The following is a 24,012-nucleotide window of genomic DNA, read 5'->3' as shown; positions in this document are numbered from 1 at the left end:
CCCTCCCCTAGGTTTGGAGAATGTGTAGGGTAATTTGAAAAGAGGGCTTTTACTTCACATCACAATTCAGTGGCAGCAAAAAATTTCAAGGTCTTTAAAAGTTGATAGGGGCCCTTTGCATGCATTGTGGTGCTTGCTTGTAATGTTGTATGTTGAATGTTGCATGTTGAAAAAAAAGTGATTCAATTTGGCCTCCTCATCCGGCCAGAAAGAGTGTGGATTTTTAGTAAAGGACAAAGGCTTTGCACAGATGTTCACCCTGGTGTTTGCAGACACCATTTATGAACCACACTTGCTCTATTACATTGTGATAATTTTCTGCTCTTGGAAAAAACAAATACTTTGGCTGCATGCCTCGTGATGCTTTTATGCATGGTGTAAAACAGCTCTGAAAAGAGCACAAAAATGAACAAACCCAAGCACTTGCATCAGCTGGCACTTTAGTACCTGAACATATCAGGATGGTGTGTTCTGTCAGATGTACAGTGGACCAAACGTAAGACAATGCACCTGCATTTTTTCCCCCTTTGCTGTCCCCCTCCCACACACAAGTGCCCACACACATACTTTTCACATGGTTCATTGATTTGCTACTCTTTTATAGAAAGTACCACCAATGACATAACAATGCAGGTTTCACCCCTTCTATTAAAAGTGCTTCATAAGTTTTCCTATGGCTCTGGCTTGGATTCCCTGCCTAGGCAATGAATCCAGTACTATTTGAGTTTTAAGTACACACATTTTTACCACCACCACTAGCCTGCTCACTGCTTAACTCAATCCAGAGAGTTTGAACCAGTTATGTGTATACTGTCTTCTGAGCAGTGACCATCTTCTTTGCAGAAACTAGAGAAAGAGGGTGCCATATGTGAGCTTAAGGAGCTTGGCGAGCAGACATTGGCCGATGGAACCAAGCTCAAGCTACCTCCAGTCCTGCTTGGCCACCTGGGTGCCGATCCTGCCAAGAAGACTCTCCTTGTATATGGGCATCTTGATGTTCAACCTGCATTACTGGTACATCCATTCTTCTCCTTTGCTCTCATCTTTAGGTGTGATTCAGAAAGAAAGAGTGACATACTATGAGGACCCACCTGCACAGTGCCTGTAAATCATGGTTATTAGCATTGACTTTGTAGCAAATATGTGTTGGAAGTTTACTGAGAGCATAACAGCCAACAAACAAAGGCACCAAGGACAACACAGGGGAAATTACTTGCACTTGCTAATTGAATTAAAGAAATGATGCATTAATGAAAGTGGATGAAAAAAGAACTTGCCGCAGGCGGGGAACAATCCCACGTCTTAGCTTTATGTGTGCGATGCTCTGCCATGCATGCTTAATGCGAAGACATGGGATCGTTCCCCGCCTGCGGCAAGATTTTTCATCCACTTTCATTTCCATGAATTTATCATTTCTTTAATTCAATTAGCAAGTACAAGTAATTTCCACTGTGTTATCCTTGGTGCCTTTGTTTGCTGGCTGTTATGCTATGATGAATAAGTATTTGACCCCTCGGTTAACCCCTTTAAGTTTACAGAGAGGTCTGTTAGTGGAGAGCAGGCAGACGGCATTTGCCTTTGCATGACAGAATTTAAATACAAGTGCTGCTTAGCAAAAGTACCTATCCCTATGGATGTCTGGGAGCTGGTTCCATTCTCGTATGGTTCTTACGAAGAACAAACTACCAAAAGTGTGTGTTTTGAATGGGTATTCTAACATCTTTTTAGAATTATGTTGACGAAGTGAGACGTTTGTCGGTTCTGAAGAGGTATTTGTGGAGATTGTTTCCTAGTAGAGCCCTGGGAGTGTTAGCCAGCGCCACTACTCGCAAACCTTGGCGGCAGATGTAGAACATCCTTTCTGCCGCAGGCATCACAAGAATGTGATCTTTTTGGGCGAAGGCAACCAGCAATAAACCCACACAAGCTACCTGAAGGCATCAATGTTGCCGGATTCTAGACCCTCGTTATGTAATAAACGAGAAGAAATAGGCATAACCGAGGGGACAGATTTTTATTAATCATATCATAAGAAGCCAACAAACACTTATGCCAAGGACAATGTAGGGGAAATTATTTGTGCTTAATAAATGAAATAAAGAAACGATAAATTAATGGGAATGAAAGTGGATGAAGAAACAACTTGCCGCAGGTGGGGAACGATCCCACAACCTTCACATTTCGCGTCCGATGCTCTACCAATTGAGCTACTGCAGCGCCATTTCCCCATCCACTTTCTTGGGTATTTGTTTCGTAGTAGAGCCCTGGGAGGTGTTAGCCAGCGTCACCACTCCCAAACCTTGGCGGCAGATGTAGAACGTCCTTTCTGCCGCAGGCTTCACGAGAACGTGATCTTTTTGGGTGAAGATTAATGGCATTCTTACTATAATAAATACTATGAAGAAATTTAAGCCGAAGTTTCTGCCCTCTTATTGTTAATGGCTCCCATCCCAATATCCTGTTTATTTCGGAAATACTTGAAAATGAATTATACTTATTACTTACAAATGATTGAAATCTAGCTGCTTGATTTTGTACTTCTTCCATTCTATCGATAAGATATTGCTGATGAGGGTCCCATATTTGAACAATCTGGAATAGATTTTACATACAGAAAGTAAAGTGTTCATTCTACAGTTTGAGGTCTGCTTAAAATATAACATTTTACTCGCCCTTGTCACTGTAACTTCAATGTGCTTATTCCACTTAAAGCTGTCACAGAAGTAGACACCAAGATACTTATATTTGGTCCTGATGCTAATTATTGAATTGTTCATGGTGCAACTTGTCTCTAATTTATGGACACTGTTGGAGAATGTTATGCAGCAACATTTCTGGATGTTTGGGCTCATTTTGGTTTTTGACACCATAGCAATATTGTGCACAAGTCGCTTTGCGAAGTTTTGGTATCTCTCTGTGATTTGATTACCTTAAAAACTACTCACTCATCTGCAAATAATTTAATGGGAGAGGTAATACCTTGGTCAATGGTCATAATAAGCTCCCTTGTGGTCCACCAGATGTCATGCTTACCAAAGATGATTTTGAGCCATTATAAACTATGCTTTGTTGGCGACCATTTAAATAACTTTTTGCCCAATTAATAACTTTAAGGTTTGTTTAATGTTTATCATCAAAAAGTTAGCGATAGAAATCTCAGTGTCAAGATAACCTGTGATTATTCTTGGAATCTTTGCAATGATAACATATGTTCTTGACCTTTTATAAGTTGTGCTTTTTAAACCACATACTTGTGAATTCTCCAAATGCAAAGCATTTCAGTTATTTCACATATCAGGCTCAAGCTAATATATTCTTGTCATTTGGGATGCTTATACTACTGTTAATATCAAGAAGCTTGAAGCTGTTGAAATAAAGCTGCTTGATTTATTTATTCAAAGTTTAAACTTTACGATTCACCAACCTGGCTCATGATTGCTAACAGTGTTGAAAAATGCAAACTACAGAGAAAAATTAATCTAAACTTGCTTCTTAGCTGCAAGGTAGCTCTCAGTCCCACATTATATTTATTATTTTGTTTATCCCGTCTTCACGAAGGCATACACATCATTGAGCCCACTCTCTAACGCTGCTTCTAAGTCTTTTTTTTTTCATGTGCAATATCTTAACAGAACAACTTGAGCCTTTCTTATCACTTGTCACTTGGAATATTGTTATTGTGCTATGTACAATACATTAGTGCATTGCCTACTGTTGTATATTGTACTTAAATATGCATTTGTATTTTGTTACACATGCCTATCCTGCTTGTACCACATTGAGGTCTGCAGCACGTATCAACTGAATGAAAAAGTGGCAGGTTTCCCCGAAGGTGGCACATTGAAAGTGATAGTGGGGTTTAGCATTGCACAGAAGGTTCTCGGAAAGCTGGCGTAATGAGGAGCACCGCCAATGGCGTTGCAGGCATCGAATCTTGATGGTGCATGACGTGTGACTGAACGAATACCATTGGCGTTTGTCAGTGCCCAAAGAAAGGATTAGATGGACATACCTTGATGTTTGGGCTACTGTCCATTCCCAGTGTAGGCACCATGGAATGGTTTTGCACACAGCTGCTCAGCAGGAATGCTAATGTGTGTGCGCAGTGCTCATGGCAGCGGTAGCGTCATAGTGCTGCCCTGGCTGTGGTAGAGCTGGTATATAGCACAGCATGATGATGCGTCCACTTAGCAACATCACTTCTGTGGCCAAATGCACTGCGAGTGTCTCTGAAGACCTCCTAGCCCTCCACACGCAAGCTGCCCATGTGCCTCGATACCAGGACAGCACAAGAACGTCATAGGCAACATATGTGTACACCACTATAAGTTACAATCATCCTTTACAGCTGTCTTTGTCTTGCATGCCTTCTCGTAGACTTTTGGTAATCTAAATATACCTCCCACTAATAATGTCTATGGTGAATGTCTACTACAATTCTGTGGTATTGAAATCTGGAATGCTATTCGTTTGATAAGAATGTCACCTGATTTTAACGCGTTATAACACTACATGGAACAGTTCACAAATCCCTGATGTAATCAAATATTTATCAAATGTGCAACCCATTTGCATTTTTTTTAGATTATGTTTATCTTGTTTTTTTTCTTCTAAACTAGTTTTGAATAATGTAGTTTAGATGTTATGTTAGATCTTATTAAAATTGATTGGTTTTATGTTTGATTTTATATTTCATCAAAATTGTATGCTTTATTGTTGATGAACCTGTTGATATAATATTTGATAATTGTATACTTGATCTTGTTCAACATTGTTTACCATGTCCGAATAGCCATTGTAATAGAAAAAAATTATTTTTGGACCCAAACTATTCTAGGGCTATGGGTCCACTCAGGGTGTACAAGTTTTATGTTGCAAAAGAAGGAAATAAAGTCAACCAATCAAATGTGCCTCAAACATTCATATGATTGCATCCTAAAGCATTCACCTCAAGCATCCATATACAATATTTTCTCAATTCATTCATCCTGAGTACGTCAGCAAGTTGGAATCACCTTCCTCAATCTGTCGTCGAAATATCTAATAATCCTAAGTTCAAAGCTGCTTTAACTAACCTGCTGTTATCATAAACACATAACATGATAGCGTTGTCATCCTTTTTATTTTTGCTCAGCCTTGTTTTTTATTTATCCCACCAATACATCTTGTAGGCATATATTACTGTTCTGGGTGTCATATTTTTTTTCTTTGTTTATAAGATCTCTCTATGCTTTGTACGCTCAGCATTTTTTTTCTCCATGTACTGCGTGCTATTCATTGTTAATTTCCTTTGTTGTATTGATTGAACTTTTTCTTAGTTTTATACAAATTTACTGTTCTTTTTACCCACTCCCCTCTGTAATGCCCTTGGGCCCTGAGGGTAATGAAATAAATAAATAAATTGCTATCACAATAAAAAAATTAGCATGTCATCCTGCACCCTATATTAATAAGCTTTCATTATGTACCAACACTATGTGCCTGGCTGCATGCAATTTGTGCAGGAGGATGGCTGGGACTCTGATCCTTTTGTGCTGACGGAAAAAAATGGCAAGCTCTATGGACGTGGTACTTCAGATGACAAGGGTCCAGTGCTGGGCTGGTTGCATGCCATTCGTGCATACAAGGAAGCTGGCGTTGATATTCCCATCAACCTAAAGGTGTGTGCTTAATTTCCATTGTATGTTACTACTCGAGCATTTGTGGCAGCATGGTTGAAAATATTTTTCCACTAGTGGGAAATATGATTGAATAGATGTCGTAAATATTTTTTCTCACGCTGGTATTGTGGAGTTATTCGTACTTGTCTGAAACAGTTTGTCAGCCTGAAACAATGCCTGTCTGCAGAAGACTTTTTTCTTATTATTCTCTTCGTTTACAGTTTAAGACACCGCTTTGTTGAGATAAGTCATTGAAGACAACACTGTTTTGATGAGTGCTTAACGGGCCCTGTCCTGTGAATTATTCTGCTCTGATGAGCTCTGTCCTATTGGGACAGTATGACTTATACCTTGCTGTCTATTTTTTTTTCTTGATGTGGGTGGTTTGCAGTTTGTTTTTGAGGGCATGGAGGAGTCTGGCTCAATTGGGTTGGATCAGCTACTGTACAGCCTCAAGGACACTGAATTCTTCAAGAAGGTGGACTATGTCTGTATTTCTGACAACTACTGGCTCGGAAAGGACAAACCGTGCCTCACTTATGGACTCAGGTAAACTGCACAAAAAAAGGTCACATAGGGCCCTTTGGGGTTGTGATTCGCATTGTTTTGCGAATACTGTGTGTTTTTTTCTAATGTACAGCTTTAACTGAACCGATTGGAACAATTTTAGTTGACTGTGTGCTAAATATTATTCATAGTTTGCACAATTAGGTGAATGCAGCGATATGTTCAGAGTAGAATGTATTATCTGGGAAAACTGCCCTTTCATCATTTTTGTGATAGCAAAAATGATGAAAAGTAATGTGATGATGAATGTAAAATGATGAAAGGTAAAATGATGAAAGGTAAAGGTGATGATGAATGGTAGAACGACATTGAATGAGGGAGCAAGAATTTGATTGCAGGTAAACCATGTCGGAGCATGACAAACATGGGGTTGTCTAGTTGGTTTTGCATGTGAACTTGACAAGCACAGAAATGGTTTGCAGGAGGAAAGTCAGGACACATCTCTGACAAACAACTAATTTGAGTGATAAATTAATGAAATGTACACCACAATAAAAATGGCACCTGTGTCTAGTATATGTAATATGTTTGCTCATTTCAAGAATAAAATTGGTTGTTTGTAAGCACTGTGTGTCATTTCTTTCTTTATTCTGGCCTCTCCTTGCATGCTTCAAGTCAAAGTACCAAACCAGTCGCGAATTTTTTGCCCTTTTGAAGTATGCCACGGCTTACTCCAGGTTGTGTTGCATGCATATTTTTGTTTTATTCCATTTCAGGGGTCTGTGCTACTTTGCTGTTGAAGTTGAGTGTGCCAGCAAGGACCTTCATTCAGGTGTCTTTGGAGGCTCTGTGTAAGTGTCTTGCTTGAGGTAGTACTTACCTGATTTTTCTTGGGCTGTTATAAAGTAGAACTTGTCGCCCAGCAGTTGGTGCAAATGTCTTAGCAGTCCTTTGACGTAAAATGCAACAATTATATGGAAAATATCGCTCTCATTTGCTGCTGATAAGTGGCCATGACATAACCGGCCCAGATGTTAAAGAACATGTTTTAATTACATCAGCAACCTGCTTCTACCAGAAAAGATTTTGATGCATTAGACACAGCTGAGTATCAGTGTCGAAATATGTGGTGTGATACTACACTACCTTGCTGTTGCTTGTGATGGTTAGTTTTACCGACCTCATTAACTTATTAAAAACATGCTCAATCAAGTCTTAAAGCCTTGTCAAGGTGTCCATGAGTTGCTCATTACTGACTATTGAAGAGCCCCAGGATATTCCTTACACAATTTTACAGGGAAGGTGTTAAAGGCTGTTCCCCCAGGATTTTGCCCGTGTGTTAACACAAAACTATCATCAGGAATGGCTCTGGCATCTTCTTCCACAGGGGCTCGTTGGTGCCCCTCAGTGCTATCATGCAAACGTGCTGTGCCACTGCTTCCGCATTTTTCATAATCAATTCAGCAATCAATTAAGTAATTAAGAAACACAGACTTGACCAACTTTACAGCGAATTACGGTGAAGCTGTTAAGGGCTAGTCCCCTCAGGATCATGTCCGTGAGTAGATGAAAAACTCCCCATATGTGGACCAATCCCGAAGATAGTGCAATGCCAGGCCAACCTGTGGCGGAGGTGAAGCAGGCGTTAAGCACTCCCCGCATGTGAGCCAATCCCAAAGATAGTGCAATGCCAGGCCGACCCGCATCAGTGGTGCAGTTTGCCATTAAGGGGCCCATGTACACAGCTTTACTGGTCAGCCTTCTTCAGAGTGGAAGGGCACTGAGGTTTTTTTTGGTCTCCTATGACCCTAACTGATTTAGTTTGTACATAATATAAAAGAAAATTCTAAAGAGTGGGGCAAGCATGGGATTCAGTTGAGTGCGGACAGTCCACTGGTTTTACAATATAAAATTACCGACATAACCATTGAAATGTGCAGTTGTATATATTAAGTGTAATGGGTGTACACTGGGTGCAGAAGGTATCTGACATCACAGATTTGGATTGCTGTAGACAGCGAGATTTTATTTAAGGAAAGGCAGTTAGTTTTACCTGAGCTGGTGCACTCTAGTCTGCTATTATGCACTGGGGAAGAGGAAAGGGGAGTGAAAATATTGAGATGGATGATGATGAGGAGTGAAAGCTTATGCACAGGAAAACCCTGTTAACTCAAGCTATAAAAATCTTTAAAAAATTTTGAGATAATGGAATTTCGAGATAAGTGAAATCACGAAAATAGAAGCCTGCTGGTGACACACTCCATGGAGTGTCATCAGAACGGTAATCGTGAGTGACATCATCGAATGTGAATTTCAGCAGCCACGCCCCCTTCAATGCATCGCTTGTGTGGCACCACTAGCACTCATCCTCTGTAACACAATGCAACTCTCGGCAACGATGCTACTATGTATGGTTGATGCCCTTGAGAAGGAGGCTAATAGACGGACAGAATCTTCTGACAGTGGCCAACAACATAGCGCACCATTTGATTTGAGCATGCAGCTGTTTTCAAAGCCAAATTCAAAATTCTTGAGGCTGAAGATTATTTTTTTACAGAACCTGAAGACACCAAAGAAACAATGTAACAAAATTTGGCAGGAGTATACATCTAATATATCCGAAAGATAATTGCTCTTCGTGAAGTCATCATTACACTCTTAAATACTTTGCACATGTTGTACACTGTGTTATGTAACTGTGTATACTTATGCTGCCTTTAGTGATGTTTGTTCCTTTCATCTGAGACTCGGCGCATATTTACAACAGGCCATAAAATATAAAGGCAGAGCAGCTGCACATTGTACTTGGCCAGGATACTGCATCTGTCCTTGTGAAGCTCTGCCCATGATCAGTACTGTTTAATGTTTTCCAGACATGCCAGAATGGCACGAAACAAAAATTGTTCAGAGCCTTGCACAAGCTAAAATAAATAGTCTGCACTATATTCTTGTGTGGCACTGCAAACGTCTGTGTGTGAGAGTTGGCAACTGCACAGCTGTTTTTTCTGTGTTAGACCTCCTTTGAAATAGTTATCTTACTGTGGGGAGCCAAACAGAAGCATCATAAACATTTAAAAAAATGCCTGTGTAAGGTGAGAGCAAATAAATGTTCTATAACTGCATGTTTAAATTCTCGAACAGAGCTTAGTGTGTGAAGAAAGTTGAGTAGTAGAAAATATTATGAGCAGTTTTCTTATACTAGTTATAGAACTGGGCTTTTTCATCATGCTGTGTACAGTGTCATGTCACATTATGATAGTAATATTGCATCTTTTGTATTTCACAGACTTAAAAAAATGTCTACCTTCATCATTCTATTTGTAGTTATTTCATATAGTGGATATGAAAATTGATATGGAAATTCAGTGCATATTGTATAATTTACATGTAGTGTAATGCATGCCATTATGTTCAGTGTGGGAAACTAATTATGAGGCTATCTGTGTTAACCACATGATGAATGTGACTTGCATTCCATTAGTGCCCTGTGCTAGGTAACTAGTCATATTGGGCGAACTTCGCCTGTACAGTTGTTTTACAACGCTTCGTAGTAGTGTTACAGCTCGTATCCAAAAACGCAGGAGAAACCGAAAAGGGATAGAACAGAGTGCTTACTTTCAACCGAAAAAAGTTGGAAATCCACACTCGGCCCTGTACGTTCTTGGCTTTTCCTACATTTATATGTGGTGTAACACTGCTACAGAGAATGCACCACCAACTAACCGGCCATTAAACATTATTGTCTCGCTTCCCTAGACATGAAGCCATGGCTGACCTGACACACCTGATGAGCAAACTGGCTGACCGCACTGGCAAGATTCTGATCCCAGGAATTATGGACGACGTGGCACCTCTCACTGACAAGGAGCGTGACCTCTACAAGAGCATTGACTTTGACATGGTGGGAATAGTGGACGATGAAAAATGTTTTATCTCCAACTTCGTTTTTACCTTTAAAACCTTTCACGGTTGTCCACAGCATGGTGTGTGGGGGTAGTAGGAAGTAACTGTTGTTTAGATTCATTGAGTGTGGCATGGCTCACCCTAGCATGGTGAACTGGGTTTACCAGTTTACATATGTTCTTCATCATACCCATCCAGTTATCTTTTTACCTGCTTCATGTTAGCACTTCTGGTGGTGCTCTTGGATTACTAAATGCATAATTAATACAAGGCAGACCACGTCACCTGCAAGGCTCACTTTAGCACGCATGTACCAGCTGTTACCATGCTTTGCATTGGCTGAAGTTCAGGACCTTTTATTTTGGGATCGCATGCTATAGCTGTTATTTGTTACTTATGGTATCCTCTCATCGTTACTTAGCCTATGGTACTTACCCTCAGTATCCTCAAACCTTTTATTGTCAAATGTTCTTGTTCAGGATGAATACTGCAAGGACTTGGGTGCTTGTGGACTCCTACACTCCACAAAGGAGGAAGTTCTAATGCATCGCTGGAGATTCCCATCACTTTCTCTTCATGGTGTGTACAGGCTTATTTTTTACGATGTAAAATGCTTTTATGCTATGCTTAGCAAAAGCCCAGACTTATTTGCCTTCAAATTAATCGTGCTGCTGCTTTTCTGGTTTTCTGCATAATAACCTTTTAGGTTTAAGGAAATGCATTGATCGATTAGTAGAGTGCTTGTAGAAGACCACACACTATTTCGTTCATAGCAAAATACTTTTGTGGTACATTTTTTGTTTGTAATTTCTTGAATGCTGCACAAGAACCTTGTCGGCCTTTACAATTGATGGCCACAATAACACTAACTGCAGTGGAACTGTGAAGACAGTGTATGCCATGCAGCGCAGTTTAGCTTGATCCTGGCGTTCACTAGACCAGCCATGGTTATATTGTGTCCCGACAGATTTGGTGATCCCAAACTTTAAACTCGCACCTTGCATCCAGCCTTGCCACTCGCCACCTGTCATTATGTCCATTTTTGACTTGAGAGGCTAGGCATAGAAAAGATAGGCGTGAGAAAAACAAGGAGGACAACACAAATATAAACTGTGTGTTGGAAGTTCGCACTGTGGCAGAGACTAAGAAAGACACAAAAACTAACTCTGTGCGCTCAGTGTAAGACGGCACGAACCTATCAATCATGGACATGTGTGCCCTGTCGACTGATAGGATAGAAAGTTGGGCAAGTTGGTATGGTAACACAATTTTGTTACAGCAACAGCACTCGTCTTGTGTATCTCGTCTATGTCTTTGTCCTTTCATGCTGCAACAAAATTGTGCTCCCGACAGATATTATTTTAGGCACAACAATTCCATGTCCACCATTGATGTCACCACTACTCCTCTTCACCCACCCGCCGTGGTTGCTCAGTGGCTATGGTGTGTTGGGCTGCTGAGCACGAGGTCGCGGGATCGAATCCCGGCCACGGCGGCCGCATCTCGATGGGGGCAAAATGTGAAAACACCCGTGTGCTTAGATTAGGTGCATGTTAAAGAACCCCAGGTGGTCAAAATTTCCGGAGTCCTCCACTACGGCGTGCCTCATATTCAGAAAGTGGTTTTGGCACGTAAAACCCCAAATATTATTATTACTCCTCTTCACCCACGAGGCCTCGGTGTCAGGTTCTGCTTGCCCAGCAGTTGTGGGATGCCAGGATGTTTCACTGTTGCTGTATTGACCCACGAACCTTTGCAGCTGGTTCACCCAACTTGAGGCCCACATTAAAATCTAGTGCATCGCCATTGAAAAAAGTTTCTTCACACTGTTACTTCTCCTTGCTGCCTGAGAGTGCAGGCATATTTTGTGGACATTGTCGATGGCATGCACAGTGAAACCTAATCATCTGAAGGCAGTGATAATGAGCTACAAGGCCAAATTGGAGCACTGGCAGGTGCAGTCTTTCTTCGGGATAGAACTCTGTGATTAGAGACGGTGTGAATTAGTACTTCATAGCATGCGGTAGCTGCTCGAAAGCCAGTCCACTGGCACAAATGACCACATTCTCTGAGAGCTGGTCCTATGTCTCCTACAAGGCGTAGTCCTGGTTCTAGCTGCTGTAGACATATCCCTTCCTGACAAGCTTCTAAATTCTAAATTGTGGGGTTTTACATGCCAAAACCACTTTCTGATTATGAGGCATGCCGTAGTGGAGGACTCCGGAAATTTCGACCACCTGGGGTTCTTTAACGTGCACCTAAATCTAAGTACACGGGTGTTTTCGCATTTCGCCCCCATCGAAATGCGGCCGCCGTGGCCGGGATTCGATCCCGCAACGTTGTGCTCAGCAGCCTAACACCATAGCCACTGAGCAACCACGGCGGGTCCTGACAAGCTTGCCAAATTCTATTCCAAGTCCCCACACATTCAAGTCTCCCCACAGTGCTGATGGGCTACCTTACTGCACCTGAAACTTGGAGATGGCTCTGCCTTGAGGAGCATATTACCACATTTGGCAGTCAGATAGCTGCTCTGGCACACCTTTATCAACCACATCACTGCTGCTTGTAATCAGTCACACCCCTCCCATGAGCACCATGCTCCTCAAACCTCCGAGATTGTTGCACCAGATCATTGCTGGTATTATTGTGCCCTTGCCAACAATGCCTGGTTGTGCACCCACCCTGCTCTTGGACATGAAAATAGCATATTAGGCACTCGCAGCAAGAAGTGGCTGTGGTCAACCCAACAGCTGCCTTCTTTACATCGCCAACAGGATTGCAGGCTGTAACTTCTTGTTCAACACAGGAGCTGAGGTCAGTGTCCTACAGTCCTAATTTTGGGACTGATAGCCAGCCAGCTGGGGTCATGTGGAGCATTCGGTGCTCTTGTCAGTGACTTCGAAATTTGACTGCTCCATGCCCTTGTCATGCATTATTCAAGGTGCATGACGTACCTGGGCCACAGCGTTCAGCAATGCTCAGAGTTGTGTGATACTTGCAAGATGGAAATTGCAAAATGACCTGCCTGCTCCAGGCCATCTGCAAAATCCAGTTTTTGGCTTATGGGCAGTGCTTATTGGCAGCCTCATTCGGACTGTGCTGTAGCTTCTATTGGCTCTTCTCAACACCCTTATGGTGACTAAAGCAGCAGCGTGACTATCCAAGCTCGGAACACACACACCACTAATAACTTTTTTTTTATCATGGAGCAGCAAAGTACTAATAAGGTACACAGAATCTCGGCAGGCCCACACGGAAACAGAGCATGCGTTGCTGTACACTTTGTTCCCTGACACTCCAGCCCTAGACAATGCAGTGTGCAGTGTGATTGGTTGCCAGTGGATCACTGTGGCTCTCACTCTGCTGATCCAGCTGAAGTACTGCAGTGTGGTAATTAGTGTGACAGTGCAAGCACTTATGAAGGGAGTCCCAGTTCATTGGTGTTTAAGAATCATCCTGCATGCTGGAAGTATGGCAGCTTTAACCTGTAGAGTTAATCCTTAGCATAAAAAAAAAATTGACATACTAGCTGTTACCTTCATACAGTTCTTGTTCCTTGACTTTCCATTTGTTCCATCCTGCAGGTGTGGAGGGCGCCTTTTATGGCTCAGGCGAAAAGACTGTGATACCTCGCAAGGTAGTTGGCAAGTTTTCAATTCGCATCGTGCCCAATCAAGAGCCAGCCAAGGTGGAGGTCCTGGTCAAAAAGCACATTGAGGAGCTGTGGAAGCAGCATGGAAGCCCCAATAAGATCAAGCAAGTTTTCACTGAAAGTGTTTTCGTGTATATGGACCACCTGCTGTCTTTCCTGTTTTACTGTACGTCTTTTCCAGTGTCCCAAGACACATGCAAATGCAGCTACCCACTGTTTATTGAAAGCAAGACATAGGAGCAGTACATATATTCTCTATACATGCACAAAACACAGAAAATTCTGTCCGTCGTGGTCTTTCTTTTTATAACTTTCATCCTTATAGGTTGTTGAAATATGAAAATAAAGGGTGAAAGGATGAATGATGGCAGGTGACTGTGATTGAGTTCTCTGCTTATGTATGTATGCACAAATATGCTCTGTTCCTACACTTTCCTATCATAAGTTATTTTACAGTGGTACCTGTGCCTGTTTAGTTTTTCCTGTCTTGCCTGCTTGAGACTGTTAGAAGGAATGTACAGCAATTAAACCGCACAATCTCATCTAACAGTAGGCATATTTAAAATCTATTGCATGATTTCATGACTGGACAAGTGGGCTTGATTGTTCTACTGTGTACATTGATGTATTCTCTCCATGACTATCCTGCACAAGGGTGGGGATAGAACTGCTGTTTCCTGTGCACAACTCTATAAGCACTATTGCATGTATCCATGATGCCTGGTGCAAAGTGCTATCCCTGGTTGTTGCTTCCGTAGCATACCCGTCATCACAGTGGCAACCAAAGCAAAATATTTTGCCTTATTACAATACACGCTGTATGACAAAGTAATGTGATCAATGAGAAGACAGATTCACAGGAGCATGGACGCTCTGAAGGGATCGACAAAAGCCTCACCCTGGCACCAATGTTTTGACAGAGGAACTTGTCTTGCGCAGTTATTACCTCACTGAAGCCTTGTCGATATGTTGGCTCCAGGATAAGGCTTCTCTTGTTTGGCCACTGTTTACTGCCTGTGGGTGCATGCCTTACAGCTCACTAAGGCACAACACACATTCTTTGATGTTTTCAAAATCAATGAAACCGTTAGCAGATGGTGCATCTTGTGTGTTCAGAGAATTTCTGTTATTCCACTAAACTGCTTTTCTTGATGGTATATTAGGGAACTTTAGCTCGGCCCTGTATGTAATTACCATTCACAGAATTCTGGGTTACCAGGACATAACTGTGAGCAGCCAGGTTGGGGGCGCCGTCTTGTGGCACAGGGCTTAACCAGACAGGACACAGACCTATTATTGAAATTACCCAACCATATTCTATTTATCAGCTGGTGTGATGCACCGGCAATGACGCAATCAACAACGTGTAGTCCCCTTAGTTTTATATTACTTGCAAAACGGGGGGAATGCAGAAATAGTTATGTATTTATTTTGGGGCACATTAAGGAACCCCTAGGCTCTCACCCTTAATCTGTAGCCATCCACTACAGCTTCTCTTACAGATTAAATTTAACTTTTGTACATAAAAAAAAAAGCTTATTATTGCTTATTGTGATGGTCTTCCATGCAGTGTCCACATGGCTAGTGGCGGCCGCTGGTGGATCAGTGACCCTTTCTCTCCAAACTTTGAGGCCGGCAAGGCTGCCACCAAGCATGGTGAGTGGCTTATGTTCAGCCAACTTTTGGCTCCTTGCCACCTGTGTGTCCTGTCATGTTGCCTCCCATTCAGCGCAGCGTCAGCTTTTGTAGTCAAGAAAGCTAGCATTGCGTCATATTGTGACTTAAGAAGTATAAGTGCTTTCTCCATTCATAATCTCGATCGTACCGGGGCATTGAACACTTCCAGGTTGAACATGTTACAGTAACCACGTTATGCTGACATGTAACATGTTCTTGTGTTTTAGAAGTGTCCTCTGCTAGACAGTCGAACATATTTTGCTTGTGTCAATTGTAGCTTCCATTTACTCTGTCATAGAGGTTTAGCCTTTCCCTTTCCACTCTTTGACTGTTTATTATGAAGTGATGAACCAGACAGTTAAATGTTATTTTTGTATGGCGTGCTAAGGAGTGGACACAAGATGGCCAGGCTATGTAATTACTCAAAATTTGTGATTTCAGCAGCTGCACATTTGATTATGCAATTTCTCTCCGGTGACCGGATATACTTGCTGTACCTCAGATGTGAAAGTTCTTTTTTTCTTATTTTCTTGCTTTTTCCCTATTGTTGGGGGACTCGCTGGTAGGGAATTGTAGTGTCTTATAACCGCGCCTCGCCAATGCTGTAACTTTTTATTTATGTAAAACTTGTAAATACTTGGCTGATGGACGATGCTTGTCCTGTCTTCCACTTTGTCTTACTTCTATTCCTTTGCAAACAGTGGATAATGAATGTTTGCCACATCTGTCTTTTTCTGCAAGATGCAATAAAAGTTGATCTTGTGTACCTCATGGAACACAAGACAAACATATGAGGGCTGAGCACCCCTCATATGTTCATGTGGAGCTCCTTGCAGGACATGTAGTGTGGTGTTGTAGTTTTCACAGGCAGGCCTTCTGCTTGTATTAGTACTGATCATATTGATCTGCACATGCGTTTTAGATCACAGGCATTGGCTATAGGGCATGTATAGCGTGCAACGATCAGCATACAATCTGGTTACATTGGGGTGATTAAATGTTGATCAAACAAAGTGCATAAAGGTACTTAATTCACTAATAGTGACAGCAATGTAAAGCTATTACATTTCATCCCAGATATATAAAATTTGTCTATATTGAACAGTCGTAAAATCCCCTTCAAGATACGATGCAAAAGTATAGCAATGTACTATGTGTATGCAACGCTGCGACATGCCATACTCCTGCAAGTGTGCTCTTCCTAACAGGCCCGATCACTTCGATTGCAATGTGGGAAGTATTTAATGCCAACAAATTCGAAACTGCACTGTTTTGGCAGATGATGTCAAACAAGAGATTGAATCTGAATGGCAGTCTATGCCACGGGGGAAAAATTATCAGCATGCTGTTTTACTCGCTGCGCATAAGGATGGCTCATGCATACTGTAGTTCGTTGTTGACAGGAGCAGATTGCCACTCTGCTTCAAGAACACGAAAGGACTGCTGGTGCGATACTTGTTCCGCAAGAAAGTGTGGATCATACTATCTTTTCACTGAGTGGCGCTGGGCATGGGATGCCAGACTGGGGTTACTGTGCTGCCAGGTTTTTTCTTCTATAGACAAGGGCTTTCCGTGAACAGCACTTCAGGATTCTGCGAGAGGACAAAAGGGTCAGACCTCAACCTCCACTTGGACAGATATTTACATTACACTTTGAATTTAACAAACCCTCCGCATGCCACATCGCCACTTCACAGAAACGCCATTGCGGCAGCTGCATGCAGGACTCATCGCTGTGCGATTCACTGGTCTGCGCTGAACGCATTTCATTCATGCTTGTACGGTTACACTTGAGTGGGAATGGACTCTGATATTCTGCAAGCTAAAAGCGACTTTCAAAACTAACAACGTGTTTGTAGTGCTGGCAGTCACCAACAGCAGGGGCCGGAGGGGAAGAACCAAGAATGAAGGAACGTACAGACTTTTAGAATAATCGAGAAGCGAGAACAACTGGTTCCAACAGGAAGTTGGTTCCAAAACCTCGCCCAACCATCCACCTGGCTCGTTGCCTCCTTATGACAATAGGCCATTTAAGCTGCATATTGTTGCATATTGTATAAACATGAGGCCAGGCACATACACGCGCCATTCGCAGCACAAGTGCGCTGATGGTGGCAGGGCATGCATCTGTACAGGCTAGTTTGCTTCTGTGGTGTGTCCATTTCTTCCTTATCCTAAATAAAAACTTGCAACAAGCACTTAATACTTTGATGCGTGCAATGTGCACCACAGTCTTGCATCCGCGCGATGCGTGCAGGCTTTTAGGGATAGCATTACAATCAATATATCTGACCACCCCAGAGGTTGAGCGGCTTGTAACGTTCATGAGCGAAAATATAGGTAAACTTTTGGGCATTGGACATAGCCTTAGAGAAACAAATTGGTAAGTTCCCGCTTTTCATGATGTTGGGAAACTGTCAGAGATCTCAGATAAGCTTCAGATAGGCATATATTTCGAATTATCAATATATCTGCATTATTTCATGATAACCTTCATGTTCGACATATCTGGGATCAATTTTAGTATATATTTTGATGCGATTTCCTTGTGGGAACATTGCAGTGTTAATCTGGTAAAAATTTGTGCAACTTCTCACCTGACTTCATGGGTGTTCCTTGATGCAGTGTATGGTGTGGAGCCCGACATGACAAGGGAAGGCGGCAGCATCCCGGTGACGCTGACACTGCAGGAGGTGACCAACAAGAGCGTCATCCTGCTTCCTATGGGAGCCAGTGATGATGGAGCCCACTCGCAGAATGAAAAGATCGACGAGCGAAACTACATTGAGGGGGTGAGTCTGCCATGCCTTGATTGTCATCACCCCATAAAGTACGTCCATCCAACAATTGTTTTTATACCAAAGCTCTGAATTATCCCTGTCCTCTACTAGCTGAATGAACTCCCTTCCATGAATCCTTTCACTTTGTTTGGTCCACTGTTGGCCTTTGACATTCTCTTGCTTTAGCAGATCAATGGTCATCCCTTATGTGCTCTACATTTCCTGCCCACATTCACTCCTTCCTTTGTCTTGGAATGCTTCTACTTTTTTTGCTTTCTGCACTAGAAAACCCACATGTACTAAGTTGGCGAAGCGTATTGTGAACATGCTGACCACACTCTTAGTGTGGCCGTATCTTCAACAATTCTTTATTTGAGAAAAATGTGTAAAAGAGGTATGTATTCGTCAGGTTCTACTGTGCTGATTTGTGATAGAAAACTGCTGTTCTTTTCTGTTAATTTGACTTCTGTTAATTGGCCTATTTATCCAGTGGGTTGAAATAAAATTGATTGCAAGAAGACCTGAATTAGTCATCGCACTGTTTGCCTAATAAATTTGCTGTTATCAATTGCTATGCTGAAAATTGTGTGTTCAAGTACATCATTTTGCATACAATTGTGCTTAACTCTTTGTCTGCTGTTTCTTTATTCTGACTGCTCCTCAAGTCCTTGCTGTGTTCTTTTCCTTTTCTTCTTCTCTCTCCCTCTCTCTTGCATGTTGGTTTAGTGGACATTTCATGCTGCATAGAACCTTATCTGATTAGTGGAATCTCGTTAATACGATCTCCAAGGGAACCAGAAAATGTATCCGAAAATCGTGTTATGTGTCTGGAAATACATTGCTCCTATGGGACGTTGGCCGGCAAAATATAAACATCTTATCCCAAAAACGTATTATGCTGAATCGCATCAACGAGATGCTGCTGTATTTATCGTTGCATTCTCCCAATTGAGAATTGAAAAACAGTTCATAAATTTCTTTCACGGTAACATGGACAAGACTTTCATGTGATAGTCAGTATTTGTGTTGTCATTCTCATTCTTTCTTGAGTCTATGTTTTGCACGCCTGCATTTTAATACCATGAGCCCCTACCAACCTATTCAGCTTTCTGTTCTTAAATTCCTTCGTCTGTCAAAGTGTAGACAGACCTGCCACGCTGGCTTGCCATGGTTGTCCTTCCTGCCAAAACAGTGCTAAGTTTCAAATGTCTCAGTGCGTCACAGCAATGTGTCAGTAGCACAGTGTGGTTGCGCCATGTTTTTTTTAATTACAAATTGCTTTGGTAGAGCTGTGGAGCGCACTGAAAACACAAGTATACTCGGGAGAAGCACAGGTGGTGCGAGAGTGGGTCCTCAACAAACACACACACACACACACACACACACACACACACACACACACACACACACACACACACACACACACACACACACACACACACACACACACACACACACACACACACACACACACACACACACACACACACGCGCACACGCACATGCACACACACGCACGCACACGCACACACACACAAACGAATGTGCACACGCACACAAACAAACTAACTAAACGAAAACAGCGCAATGACAGGATAAGAAGGAAGTTGAAAAACAGTGCTCTAGTTTTTCGCTCCCTTTATGTCTTGTTGTTGCATTGACTGCCCGCGCAAGTCGTGAACCAGTCAAAATATAGTACATACCGTGCTGCAGCTATGGATTTTCACTTTACAGCATCCATAAGCGCAGTGCACATAATACGATACATCTGTTATAACAATTCCTAGCTCCTTTGTTTTAAGTAAAGTGAACATGTCGAATTTAATACATTTTCGAGGTGCACAAAATTTATTGCACCCTTGTGTTTTGTGTTATTGATATAATTGATTGTTATGGATATAACAAACTGCTACATTCATCTTCGAAAACCAAAAATACCCGACGTTGCATGCAGAGTACATTGCTTTCTGCGAGGTTCGGCACTTGTTTGCTGCGGCAGTTCAAAACTCCCGCGTTGCCACATTGAATGCACCATCTAGCAACACTGTTCTTTCTCACCGCTGCCCGTAGATGTGCACAAGCAACAGCTGCTGCGCGCCTACGTGTGGCGGTGCGAAAGGTTAGTGCATTCACTTCTTTTACACCACCTGCCTGCACAACTGCATGGCATGCCACATAGGCAGGAGCTGCTGGGTGTGGCCTTGGAGATCTCCTCGGCGCAATTTCGGGTGTCATGCGCAAGCCTGCGCGAGCCAGGCCATGCTGTACAGTGGTGCGAAAGATTTATAGTGCATTCACTTCTACTCGGCGCCCTCTGAGATCTCCCCGGCATAATCTCGGGGGTCAAGCACAATTCTGCGCAAATCGCAGCATGCTGCGCGGCGGTGCGAAAGAATATTAGTGCATTCAAGGCTGTGCTAAGTCGGGTGCTAAGTCGTGTGTTCCACACGCCGAAGATTTTGTTGTTTTATTCGTATTTCATAACCTGCGTGGTCCTGTAGCGGTTCTACGGGCCGCAAATCCGTATTATTTCCATGTTTAGAATTGTGCACCCAATTGGGCATATATTGCAGTAAATGGTAAAAATAGATATAACAAAGTAATTTTGGCTCCTCCAACTTCGTTATAGCAAGGTTCAAGTGTATATCGTTGTCGGTCCACCTCTCTTCCCACTGGACCTCTTCGATTTCTAGAGTTCTGGCAGCCCGCTGGGAGCCAGACGGCAGCCAGCTAGTTCCGGTCCTGATAGGAAGTCACTTGGGCTGAGATCCCAAGACAACCCGAAGCTGCCCGAAGTTTGCAAAATCGAACGCCGGGGCAAATGGCCACGGGATAAATGTAAACCTGCTACCAGCATAGCAGTGCCTGGCGGGGCCTGCGCACACTTGGCCTAGTTGGCCCATTTATGTGTTGCCAGCTTGAAAATATATAGTTGCATTCGGGGGTACGATAATTTTTGTAAAATTTCGCGCGACTTGGCACAGGACACACACTGGGTCAAACGCTCTTTGCACAGCCCAACAGACGGCCTTTGGTGCACCTGATCGCAAGCCCTGAAATTGCGCGTAAGTGATTGTATCCCTGAAAACGATTGCTCAAGGATGCCTGCCTGCAGCAATCACTTCTCCCACCGGCAACATTGATGAGTTGGCATTGTGTCATCACTTGACAAGACATGAAAAGGAAGGATATTGTGTACATCTTATACGCATAAAAGTTCATGCCGCCCTGCTTGGGCTTCAATTTCTGAAAGTTCGTTTCAGTTGATGGGGCTTCTCTTATGACCCTGAGGAGCTGGGGATGCGGCTGGTGCATGAAAATGCACGCCGCCTATGACCAGCGAAAAGTTTCACATGGAAAACAATGTTGGTCGCAATCATGAGTGCACATATGCCTATTACTCAACCATTGAATTCTTAACGTCAATGGCCTGCAGTTAGAACACATATCGGTTTTGAGCTGTCGCCCAAGCACATGATGGAAAAGACGGAGCGAACACGGGCTAGCTGCGGTGCCTTCGCTAACTACAGAAAAAGGAGATATCACCGCATATATACGTGAGATAGGTGAAACAGAACACCACCAGAGAAAGATGAACCGAAAATTCACCGCAATGTGTGTGAATGAGCATCTACAACTTGCGCGGTACATGATGCAGATTACATGCACACATGAGAGTGCAGCGCACTGTTCACCGAGTAGTACTACCGGGAGGCCTTCAAGACACGCACACACATACACAAAAGTTTCAAATGTTTCACCGCTGTTCGTATCACACTGCCTCGCAATGCGGAACAGTGCATTGGAACCTAAGAAAATAACACTAGAAGTAAGGAAATTCGAAGATGACCGTAGCCAGTTGGCTGAGCGAGGTAATGTCCTCAAGCGCCCACGTTGGAATCTGTCAAGTCCTCACAAAGATGGCGGTGAGCACTCATCTGCTAGACAGAACTTCCAATGAGCAGCCAGACCAAAATTGTCCTGGCTGGCAACCCGCGGGTAGCCAGAAGTGGAAAATTGAAGAGGCCCACTGCTGGCCTGCGGCAGCCCCTGCATCTCCATAATACTGCATGCCAATCCATAACACTGTGCTTAGGCACAGCATGAAACTTTCACCGAACTTGTGCCTTCTCTTGCACTCTACACCATTTTACAATACTGTACTTACGTTTATTTACATTAGTTCATGTTGGAGTGGAAAGTAAGCAGCAGGTTTCAGTGATTTTCATACTTTGGCAACAGACAAGTTTATACAGTGTTTTAATGTGAAAGCACTATAGGTCCATTCAGCGAAAATCTATTGTAGTCGGCGTGACCAAAATATGGTACCAAAAATGGCCGACGGTGCAAAGAGTAAAACCACATTTAAAAAATTCTGTCAATATTAATGTCAATCTAAATGCTTGGATTCACATCAAATTTTTGGGGGACGTTCATGTAGACAAAGTAAATTAATGGTTCTGAAAAGGAAATCTGATATCTGGAAATCTGGGAAATCTGGAAAAGGAAATCTGGGAATTGAACCCGGGCCTTGGGGGTCTAAGATGATCATGCTTCCCCAATGCCATGGCGGTTCCACAGTTCTCGCTGACTAAAGGTGTGCCTAGCGCATGCATCATTGCACATGCCACGTCGTAGCCATCTGGCTGACTAAACGTGGGGCCTAGTGCGTGTGTCATCGGGCATGTGACTATACAGCCAATGGGGAGGAGGTTGTGCCACGTCACGAGTGTATGAGCGTGTACATGATGTTCCGAGGTCTAAAAATGGTGTAATGCTTTCGTATTCCCACACATTAGCAGTCTTAAGTGTGTCTGCCAAATTTTTGTATGTTTATACAGTGTCTTACCTTATCTACAAATCTTTCTCTTTCTTTTTCCAGTCCAAGGTACTGGCTGCCTACCTCTATGAGATTGCTCAGTTGAAGTGAAGCATCCCCTTGCCTGCCCTTTCTGCTGTGACTGCTTTATGAAGTGAAGTCTCTACAGGCATATTTTGCTTAATCACGTATTTGCAGCTGTTTACCATAAAACGTATCTTAGCACATCAGGCCTGTTGAGAAATTGAGCTTCTTAGTCTCAAAAATACTTTATTTGGAAGATGTGCATGTGGAATAAATAGTTGGACGTTTTCTATGAGTAACTTTAATACTCAAGCCTAATTTGTTTTATTATTTTACCCATTTGATATTTCAGATGCACTCGCATATTTTTATCCTAGACGATGACATTGAGGTGTACCTGGTGAAATAAATATTTTTTTATACAGTTCTCCCGAGTTTTCATTTATTTGTGGGACATAACTGTCAACCTCTTTTTTTTTAGGCACCGTGTCTCAATTCTGTTAGTCCTTTCATTCTACTTGAATCACAGCACTTACTGTCCTATACTGGAACCGGTGTCTGACACGTTAAATGCATCTGAAATAGCTCGTAATATTCTAAAATCTTGTTTATCTTTTGAAATAGGTTTGTCACTGCCTGTAGACGTGAAGATATATTCACTTGAATGTGAAAGTAATAAATTTACTGGTGTGGTTGAACAGTCCATTTGGAAACCTAGGACAAGGCATTTAGCTACTTCTTATAGCTGAACTGTGTGTGTGCATAGACACACATTCTGCATGCATATGTTGCATGATTTTCCACATAAATGAGTTGCAGGGCACAGGTAGTGCTATTGATTGAAAGATCTCCGGCTATGTTCTTAGCGCCAGGATTCTTGATGTGGGAGTTCCACAGAAAATTGCCACTGCGGTTTGCAGAACTGACAGAAAAACGCCACAAGCACAGTGGAAAAGTGCCGCCGTCTGTTACTAATTCCAAAAGCTG

The 24,012-nt window shown here is 42.6% G+C and overlaps 1 protein-coding gene across 2 annotated transcripts in view; it reads left to right on the top strand.

Annotated features, from left to right (window-relative positions):
- The window catches only part of Cndp2 (Cytosolic non-specific dipeptidase 2), a 38,507-nt gene extending 15,055 nt beyond the window's left edge, over nt 1–23,452 (top strand). For both annotated transcript variants that reach the window (XM_075689315.1, XM_075689316.1), the window contains 10 exons: nt 844–1,014; nt 5,505–5,660; nt 6,052–6,209; nt 6,944–7,018; nt 9,924–10,068; nt 10,550–10,649; nt 13,658–13,829; nt 15,296–15,381; nt 18,028–18,194; nt 23,065–23,452. In XM_075689315.1, the coding sequence (XP_075545430.1) occupies nt 844–1,014; nt 5,505–5,660; nt 6,052–6,209; nt 6,944–7,018; nt 9,924–10,068; nt 10,550–10,649; nt 13,658–13,829; nt 15,296–15,381; nt 18,028–18,194; nt 23,065–23,112 (1,278 nt within the window). In that variant the 3' untranslated portion in view covers nt 23,113–23,452. The remainder of the gene's footprint in view (nt 1–843; nt 1,015–5,504; nt 5,661–6,051; nt 6,210–6,943; nt 7,019–9,923; nt 10,069–10,549; nt 10,650–13,657; nt 13,830–15,295; nt 15,382–18,027; nt 18,195–23,064) is intronic.
- Nucleotides 23,453–24,012: the final 560 nt, after the last annotated feature.

Source organism: Dermacentor variabilis, chromosome 4, assembly GCF_050947875.1.
Source record: "Dermacentor variabilis isolate Ectoservices chromosome 4, ASM5094787v1, whole genome shotgun sequence".
Classification (NCBI taxonomy): Eukaryota; Metazoa; Arthropoda; class Arachnida; order Ixodida; family Ixodidae; genus Dermacentor; species Dermacentor variabilis.
The sequence above is the reverse complement of the archived record's forward strand: the minus strand, read 5'-3'. Positions and strand labels throughout refer to the sequence as shown.